A 9903-nucleotide genomic window follows, 5' to 3' on the forward strand; every position below is an offset into this window, starting at 1 on the left:
GCAAAGCCACGTGCCTGCCAACCACTCCTGACAGATAAAAAATACCTTGAGATAGTGTTATCCACCGCTTTGAGGATGGAAGTGCTAAATAAGCCTAATGTGTAGCTCCTGGTCTTAAAAGGACCACCTAGCATTTCTGCAGCGTTTGGAGATGTTGCTCTTGTGTTGGCATGCAGAGCAGTATTTGTTATCTGCCCATAAGTGTTTATGGATGCCAGGAGTTAGGAAAACTAATTCCAGTACTTAAAAATGAAAAGAGCTGACACGACCTCTGTAGTCTTGATCTGTTATGATTTTGCCATCTAGGATCTGTTTGGAGACATTGGTATCATCTGGGCTGCTTTAAATGCTTATCTTCCAGAGAGGTAGAGGTGAACATGGACTAACATCTTGAGGGACTGTATGAACCTCCTCCACCTGCAGTCTCTGCTTTGCTGTTGATCACAGCTGCCTCCCATGGGGATTGCTGAAGAGTTGCTGACTTGTTTGTTTTCCTTGTGGTTTAGATAATTGCGAAGAGGGGGAGCGACTACATATTGAAACATGCCCCAGAGATGCACCGAGAACAGCAAGGGCTGAGCGCTAAGGAAGCGGTGCTGAAGTTCATTAAGGAGTCCTGCCTGCTGGAAGATGTGCCCGTCCACTTCTACAGGCTGCAGAAGGTTAAACAAAGAGCTTCTTATTTTTAACTTCTCTCCTATCATTAATTAGGTGCACCGTTGCATTTTTTCCTTTCTGTTTTTGAGGGATGGTTGCCTCTGATTCAGAGAGGCCAAACAGGTCTAAAATGTTCAGCCAATGAGTCCTGTCTCCACAAACAAATCTGTTGCAAATATACAGGTATAGCTGGAATCTAGTTTTGTTCCTTAGGCAATAAACTGGCCACAGGAATGGCAAAACTTAATTTTTCTCCCTGCCTGTCAGTAGACTCGCACCAGGGAAATTGCTGAGAAGCCTTTTTTTTTTTGTTGCAGTCCATTGAAATGATGACAACAGTTTGGCCAGCTTTCACACAAATCTCATGTAATAACTGAAGGTGACATTGAGTCATCCCGACTTTTCTTGCACTGCTCCCTCTCCAACCCTGTCAGAGGTGTTTTTTCAGCTGTATGTCGGTTTTTAGATTCCTGGATTGTTGCTTGTCCTTGAGTCTTAGACTCCTTACCCAAGCCTGCTTAAACAGAATGCGCTTCATTTTCACATGCTAAGAGAGTTTAGGTCTAGAAATAGGACTAAAGAGAAGCTTTCTGTTCCACTTAAGTGAGTGAAACCTGCTCGTGCAACTAGGAATGGCTTGGACCTTTTTTCCAAATGGAGATACTCCACTTTGTCAGACTCATAATTAAACTTCTTGATTGTTTGTGCTCAGTGGGAATTATGTATGAGAGTTATCTGTGTCCTTTGACCAGACCAAGCAGCTCTAGTTACTGGAGAAACATGCATTTTCTGGAAGAAATAAGTTCCAGTTTGGTCTGTAGTCCAGGCTTAGTTTCAGCTCCTCGCAAACCATAGATGCTCCCCCTACCTCTCCTCTGTCCTCTCTGTTTTGATTCTAATGCTGTTAATGATGCAGTCGTAAGAGGGTTGGTTACACTTGAATGCTGTAAGAAATCCAGCTGGCAGGGCATGGTACAATTTAGATCTGAAAGCACCAGGGCTGTGAAATTGGTTGCTCTTAATATCCAAATTCCTGTCTGACTTGAACTTGTATTTTATGCGTTGGTAACTTTCATGTGTTGTTTGATTCATTCTTCCTGCCGTGTGACACAGTTATCTTGTGATGAGATATCCTTCTCCTAGGTGACACCCGGGTCACAAAGCTCCTGATTGAGTGCACAGGGGTGCCAGGTGAAGGTGTTGGTGTGCTGGGTGCCCTGAGATTTCAAAAGCAGTCACTTTTGTCTTACACCCTCCTCACGGCTGCTACTGAGGTTGGGAACTCCAAAAGAAAACACAGCACTGAGCCCCGTATCTCTCCTCCAGACCGATACTGATTTGCAAAGCTCTTTGTCCTTAGGAGGCAGAAAGCATTTCTTAGTGACTTCAAACTGGAGACATGGATAGTACCAGGGGCAAAGGGTGAGGTAATGTGATGGCATAAGGCTTGCATCTTGACAAGCCAGATGAGGAGAGAGAGTTTTGATGTAAAGTTTGAGCTTGGTGAGCCCATAAATTTTTACCCAAAAATTTTCTTCCTCCTGCTCCTCCTAGCAAGAAAAGTATGTGTTCCCCTCCCTAACTCTGCCATGCCAGGAAAAACTGAAAGAACTAGTTTATGATTTTTTTTTTTGGTCTTCAAGCAAAGGAATCTCATTAGAGACCGAGTATGTCGTATCAAGATACAGCATGAGGAAAAACAAGGCAGTATTCCAACCCAGCCGCAAACATTTAAAACCACCTGCTCCCAACACTGAGATCAAAAGGTTAGAAGGAAAGTCCCTGTAACTCTGGGCATTGATTAGCTCCCTCCTGGCCAAGGGACACCTAAGGTCCAGCAAGTCCCTGGATGAGAACAGCAGTGCCATGGCAAGGAGAAGGGGACAGGCGTGCTTTCTGTTTCAGGCTCTCTGTCACCTGGAGAGTGAGGGTGGTCCATGTTCATAGGGACAGCAGAGACAGCGTGTGGCAGTGTCAGAGGTTACAGGGTACCTCTGAGAGCAGTAATTGTCCATGCCCTCAAATCACTAAATCTACAGGATTCCCTGTCCAGGGCAGCTAGGGCGTTTGCTGGTGAGATGCTTGAGACGCCCAGCATGAGGGGATTTTAGTTGTAGATATTTCAGGAGTCAACAAGGGAAGGTGCACTTTACAAACACAATAAAAACCAAATGAGCTGATGGCATCTGCCTGATGAGCAGTCCTGCTACCTCTCCTGCAGTAGGTGCCAGAACAAGAGCGTGGTCTTTGTAGATTAACCTTTGACTCCGGGCTCTTCTGTTCTTTTAGGATAAGAAGGAGGATCGCCCGACGGTTATCCTGGGCCTGACCCTGAAAGGAATGCACATCTATCAGGTAACAGACTGCCGTGAAAGCCTTCTGGTGTAGCATTAACTGTGCCCAGCTCCCCCGTACTCTCCCCCCCCCGCTCCTCTGCCTCCCCTGCGAGCGCCAGGCTCCGCATATCTCAAATTCTTGGTTGTTTGCAAATTCTTTGCACATTGCTGACTCCACCCTGTACCTGCCAGTCCCTGTGTCACTCCAAGTTTGATGTGTTGCAGGAGGTGAATCACGTTCGCCAGCTCCTCTACGACTTTCCCTGGTCACACATTGGGAAGCTGGCATTTCTGGTGAGTATGACAGAGTGGAGGCCATCTGGCAGCGGGCTGTCAACCTGGGACCCGGCAAAGCTGTCGGCCTGCCCACACTGCCATGGCAAGTCCTGCAACTCGTACACACAAGACCACAGCTATCTCTGGTAGCTGTGTGGCTGAAAACATGCTCTTGCTCATTTCTCTGGCATCTCTCCTCTTTATGTAGGGGAAGAAATTTGAGATCCAGCCAGATGGTTTGCCCTCTGCACGGAAACTGGTTTACTACACGGGTTGCCCATTCAGGTCACGGCACTTGCTGCAGCTCCTCAGCAACAGCCACCGGCTCTTTCTGAATATCCAGCCAGTGTTGAAGCAAATCCGAAAACTGGAGGAGGCTGAAGGTACGTTACAGAAGAGCAGGTGACTTTGGTAAGGGGAAGAGTACAGCATGTTAGGCTCTGCTGTTGCTTCATGGTGGCTGCTCTTTATCTAATTAACAGCATTTCTGCCTTATCAGGAAGCCGGTGAGAGAAATAGAGGTGTTAGATATGTTTCCAGTCCATTACTGGGAAGTGTTTATGGCTCCCACATTGCTAGACCGTGATCAGAAAGTGTGTGTGTGAGAGCAGTAGAGGGGGAATATCTCCCTTTAAGTAAGAGGAGATCCTTGCTCTCTGTGCTCCCAGTTTGTGCACATTTGACACATGCTTCTGGGTGGAAGTAATTTTGAATAAGAAGCTCTCCATTGGGATAAAATCTTGTGTTCAAGCAGCAGTACAAGTTGTGAGCCTGTGTCTTAATTTCTTAGTGCCCTTTACTAACCACTGCACACAACTTAGTCTATAGTGTCCGACAGTTAAGAGCTAGGTGCCAGAAACAGCCTGAGACCAGATCAGGACCCCCAGAATTTGTCTTTTCTGATGGGGTCCCCTCTCCATAGGAACAAGTGGTTTGAACTCTGACAGTCCCTGGTACCATTCCAGGCAAACTTCAGTCATTTCATCACCTCTCAGCTTGCCTCCTTCCATTTTCTAGCTCTGCAAGCTGGGTTTCCTACAACTTCTCAGCCTACCTCTCCCTGGTGACTGTTTTTAATGCATTGCATAGGTTTTCTTTCAAAGGATTGTGTCCCCTTCCCTCTAGCCTTCTCCTGAATTTTTTTGTGTTCACTGAACACAATACTGTGTTCAGTTTTGGGCCCCTCACTACAAGAAGGACGTTGAGGTGTTAGAGCGTGTCCAGAGAAGGGCAACGAAGCTGGTGAGGGGTCTGGAGAACAAGTCTTCTGAGGAGCGGCTGAGGGAACTGGGGTTGTTTAGCCTGGAGAAAAGGAGGCTGAGGGGAGACCTCATTGCTCTCTACAACTACCTGAAAGGAGGTTGTAGCGAGGTGGGTGTCGGTCTCTTCTCCCAAGTAACTAGCAATAGGACGAGAGGAAATGGCCTCAAGTTGCGCCAGGGGAGGTTTAGATTGGATGTAAGGAAAAATTTCTTTACTGAAAGAGTAGTTAAACATTGGAACAGGCTGCCCAGGGAAGTGGTTGAGTCACCATCCCTGGAAGTATTTAAAAGACGGGTAGATGAGGCGCTTAGGGACATGGTTTAGTGGGCATGGTGTTGTTGGGTTGATGGTTGGACTCGATGATCTTAGAGGTTTTCCCCTACTTTCCTGACTGCTGTTCCCTGCATTCTCCATTCACACTTTCTCTGTCTTCTGTGGGCTTTGTAAGCCTTGTATCGTTACCTTCAAGGTCAGTAGAAGTCAGCCAGCAGTAGTTGGTCCTCTTGTCTGAGGACATATGCTGACTCCTTCCAGGGAGAAGTCAGGAAGAGACTTGTTTCTGGTTATTGCCCATCTCAACTCTAAGGAGCTTACATCCATCTCTGAAGTGGTGATCACTGGTTGTGTGGAATCGGCGTACAGGGCAAGGCAGCCCTTGGTCTCATGTATCTTGGCTATTTCTGTCTTTCCTTTCAGTGGGGTTATAGAAGTGGCCTTGAGCTGTGCAGGCGCAACCAGTGGCACATGCCAGTCACCTGTAGAAAGGCTCACTAATCAAGAGCGTGTGAGCAAAAGGCCCTAGGTTGTTTTGTGTCTACTAGTCTTGTGGATTTCTTGACCACTCTCAGCACACCTCTCTTTAGGTAACAGATACAAGCCATGGGAGAAAAAATTAATAAATCATTAATAAATGCCAGCCATGGGGATCCTGTTCTTAGCTGTCTCCATATGTTGGTGACAGTTTCGAGAAACAATGTACTCTGTGTTTAAAGACTGAGCACTTAGGTTAGTTAAGTAATTCCCTTTTTGGGTTTGTTTTTTTTTGACCTTTCCTTCATTCTGGAAGCTACTATTTGCTGTATCATAACTGCCTCTACCTGCCTGTTCTAATTCAGGAGATGCTGGGTTTACTGCAGGTATGACTGACTAATGAATTTACAACCAGCTGGGCATCCCAGTATCTGCTGAGCAAACAAATTACAAAACTGTCCCTGTATTTGTTCAGTAGCTGCAGCAGTTGTTTCTTAATTGTCGGGTTGTGCCAGTCCCAGAACTTACTGATTGTTTTTGCTACCCTTCCTTCAGTCTTGCTTAAAGTTCCCACTGGTTTCTCTCATCTTTCTTCCTCAGAGAAGAAGCGCTACCGGGAGTCCTATATCAGTGACACGCTAGACATGGACCTGGACCCATGTGATAAGAACTCGCGTGGCAGCGGGAGCAGCGGGGGCAGCCGGAGGGATAACCGTCTCTCACGCCAGTCCACAGGGAGCCACGGCAGCTCTCACACATCGGGCATCGAGGCTGACTCCAGGCACCGGGTGTCAGTGGAAATGTCGGTGGATGAGCCCTTCAGCATTGACCGGGTGCACAGGAAAGAGAAATCCTGCAGCTCAACCGTCAGCTACGGTAGCTCTGGCATTGACAGTGGCAGCAAAGGGCGGGCTGAAGATGACTCTCAGGACGATGGTAAAGAATTTGGAGATGCAGAGCAATTTCTAAGCCCGCTCTTGCTTTCTCCTGCAGGAGAATGGGGAGTAAGAGAATGTGAAGCGGCTTGCAGCGGAAGTGTAATGCTAACCCTTCTCCTGCCGCTTTTTTCCTCCTAGAGCTTGAGCTGGCAGTAGATGAGCCAGAGGAGGTGCCTGTAGATGAGCCTTTAGAGGGAGACCAGTTAGAGGAGGCCACTGTGGGAGAATCTGTTGAATCTCTTCCTCTAGATGCTGCTAGCTGCCAAGGTGAGATGGCTTTCTGCTACTGCTCAGTCCTTTTCTTTAGGCTCTACCAACAGGAAGATATGTTTGGCAAGCCAGGCATAATCTGAGGGATCTAAGAAAGCTGTATCTTCTTCCAAACAACTGCCAGTGCTACTTACTGCCCTAGTGCAACAGGATTTGAAGTTAGCTCATCTAGAGGTTAAAGGCCAGCACCCTATATTGTACAGTGCTGCTCTCCTCTGTGCTCCTCAAGGTCTCCCTTCTCCAAATTTGCCAAGTTTATAGTCGGTTAATGTCAAAAAGATAACTGAGGTAAACCTTTTGTAGTGAAGGAATTTGCTTTAAAATCTTGTATACCACAAAACAGCCAAGGGGTTCAACCACAGATGAATGGGCTAGTCGCAGGAATTAACAGGTAAAGTTTTGTGGCTTGTGATACAGGGAATGCTAGACAATGGGGTCACGCAGGAGCTGTCTAGCCTTAAGATATACAGCCTTTATAGCAAACCAAGACGGGTGAATATGGGACAAGCTGGTGAGAAGCTGTTTCCTTGAGTTTTTAAACATTGATCCTTAAGGGCAAAAAGAGTATTTGTGAGCAAAATTCCCAGAGCATTGAGTGTGCTTACTGATGTATACATATATTTATAGGATAGCGCTGCTTGAATGTAGTTTGTGAGAACAACTTCCCTTTTCCCCAGCCCACAAAACCTCAAACCTGCAACGCTTTTCACTTCCTCCTTCTCCTTTGCAGCTATAAATCGGGAATCGCTGTCTGTGGTGCAAGTCACGCTAATAAAAATGAGAGGTCAAAGTGTGGAATCCCTTCAGCAGGTAAGGCAGGGCGCTCGGCAGGGAGGTCTGTGTGTGGGCACTGAACCAAGGTCTAGTGTAATGGAGACAGCTGTAAATCAGGTGAACTTGATTGGTCTGGATTTGACTGATTTTAAATGGTGTAACCAAAACCAGCTGTTGGCCAGCTACTGCTATCAGGGATAGGATGAGAGCAGTGTTTGGGTCCAGAATAGTATAGAGAGGTTTGGAGCAATCTACATGGAAATCTTGCAAGCCAGCTATCATCTGCCTTAGGCTTCCAGACGGGAAATGGAAAATAAACCACTTGCAAATTTTCAGTGCAATATAGAGCCAAGACCATCCATGCAGTTTGGATGTGGGTTGCAAACTTGATCATCTTCCTGCTCCTGAAGCCAGAAGGAGCTCACATCAGAGCAAAACCAGATGCTCAGGCTCTAATTACTATCATTTGTGTGATTATACTATGTGTGTGCTGAAGTCTTTGTTGTCAATGTTTTCTTTTCATCAAACTCTTGAGAAAAGGCAACTATATATGGTAAAATATGTCATATCATAAGTTGTGCTTGGAAAAAGCTTATAAAAATGTCTTTTTAAGGCTAAACAGTATTTCTTTTCAAAGTATAGCTGTACCCACTGGGGTAGAAATGTTGTGGGTTTTTTTTTAAAAAAACAAAACAAGCCTCCACCATTTCTTCTCTCTCCAAATCCAAATTAGCCTTATCTGCTGAAAGAATTTTAAAAAAATCTGTTCATCGTTTTCCCCTTTACTCCCTGAACTTTTCTGAACAAGGACTTCAATCAATTCTTAGGACTTTTTTTATCTCTTCATGCTTCTTCCTGGACCCAGTCAAAAGTGATAAGAAGTTTTCACTTATCAGCAAAATAGTCTGTAAAGTGCTATAGGAGATTTAAATAAAATCTTGGTTGTTTCTTCCAAAGCTGAAGACAGTGCAGTACAAATCATAATGAACTTATTCCTATATTTGAGTGGAATTACTTAAGAGGGCAAGGCCAGGGAGTGGGCATCTTGCTTAAAGTAATGTTTTTACATTAATGCTTTTACCAACACATGCTTATGCTATTAATTGATCAGGAGGCATCTGTTTCATAAGAATGTTTCTGATCAACATAGGACTGTTTAAGCAATAGCAAAGACCTGGCTGCCACTTCTATGCATCAAATATTTGGTATATCTTTAAAAAAAACAAAACCGAAACACTTTCCTTCCAAGGCCACATAACTAAATGCTGCAGGACTGGTTTTCCTTAGTGTTGACCGGATTGTATAGCGTGTGCCTGTTTCTGAGAGTGCTGCTGAGCCAGCACAGGGTTTCCCCAGGGTAGCTGTTTAATTCCCATCCTGTGGAGGTGAGAGAAGTGATGCTGGGAGGAAGTTTTCTGTGTTGCCAACAGAAGGGTCTTGGTTTAAAAGTGATATTCCTGAAATCAGCCTTAATATTAGCGTTTAAAAGCTGATTATGAAGAGACAGAGTAAGAAAAAACAGGTGGGAAAGTCTCGGACAGTCAGTAGTTCCTCCGCAGAGGCCAAGTCACTACAGCTTGCGTAGCAAGACGCTGCCTCTGGGAATTACTGCTGGTTTGTTGCTTCTGTTTTCTTCATTGCTGAACGATGTTATGTAGATGAAACTGTATGTTGCACTTAGTGAATTTTGGACACTGTAACCTATTAGTTTGCATGGTTGCCTTCTGAACCTTCCTTTCAGCTCATTAGGCTTTCACTAACTCAGTGTGTTCAAGCAGTTGGGGTAACTTTTTGTTAGGTGCACTTTGTCTATTTGAGGATGACTGCACGGATCTGCCAAGAAGCGTCAGGTCATTCAGGTGCCAATACCTGTCAAGTGTTTCACCTGTTGTACTGGACACTGAGGACACAGTGCAGAGAGATCAGGATCTGGCTCAACGTGGCAGGGCAGCTTAATGTGCTTGTAATTTCTTAATGGTTCACAGCTTGTTCATTAAGCCAACATCTTTCAGAAGGCTGGTGGGGCTGGTTTGAAGGAGTGGAAGAACAGTTTTGGAAAACTTGTAGCGTGCATAGCCAGCAACCTTAGGCTAGGCTGTGTCTGAGCTCATTGGTTTTTATTCGCATGTGTCTTATTGAACTGGCAGGTCAGATCACCCAAAAGCAGGAGCTGCACAGACCAGCACAGCCAGAGCTTGGATGACATCCGCCTTTACAAGCACCGGCACCCACCACTAAGTGCCACGCTGTCTTCGGACACATCCCACAGCTACACGTTTGGCTGCAGCCTGGAGGATAAGCTGTCTGTCTATGGCTGCGTTTATTCCACAGCAGACTGCAAAACCAAGTCTGCCCTTTATGGGAAGCGATCCATGAACTGCCTCTCCTTGGATCTTCTGGGAGAGGACCAGCTCCCAGAGGAGTTTGTGGTGTAATGAGATTGGAGCTCTTCCATACCAGGAAACAGCTCATCATGGAAATATATACCTCATTAACACGTGATGTCACTTTGGTTCTTGCAGGAGATTGTGAGCGGCTTTGTTATTCAGCTCCATAATCAGTAAGTGGCATCACTTCGGCAGACCTGACTACAGGGCAAATCAACTGGAGTGTAGCACTTAACGTTGGCATTTGAAGTG

At 45.7% G+C, this 9903-nt stretch overlaps 1 protein-coding gene across 1 annotated transcript in view; it reads left to right on the top strand.

The window, feature by feature from the left end:
- FRMD1 (FERM domain containing 1) overlaps window positions 1–9699 on the top strand; it is a 30881-nt gene extending 21182 nt beyond the window's left edge. The window contains exons 6-13 of the mRNA XM_009329203.1: window positions 507–662; window positions 2947–3012; window positions 3219–3287; window positions 3478–3652; window positions 5883–6218; window positions 6359–6487; window positions 7221–7300; window positions 9412–9699. Coding sequence (XP_009327478.1) covers window positions 507–662; window positions 2947–3012; window positions 3219–3287; window positions 3478–3652; window positions 5883–6218; window positions 6359–6487; window positions 7221–7300; window positions 9412–9699 — 1299 coding nt within the window. The remainder of the gene's footprint in view (window positions 1–506; window positions 663–2946; window positions 3013–3218; window positions 3288–3477; window positions 3653–5882; window positions 6219–6358; window positions 6488–7220; window positions 7301–9411) is intronic.
- The last annotated feature ends 204 nt before the right edge of the window (window positions 9700–9903 follow it).

This window comes from Pygoscelis adeliae, unplaced genomic scaffold, assembly GCF_000699105.1.
Source record: "Pygoscelis adeliae isolate BGI_AS28 unplaced genomic scaffold, ASM69910v1 Scaffold77, whole genome shotgun sequence".
NCBI classification, from domain to species: domain Eukaryota; kingdom Metazoa; phylum Chordata; class Aves; order Sphenisciformes; family Spheniscidae; genus Pygoscelis; species Pygoscelis adeliae.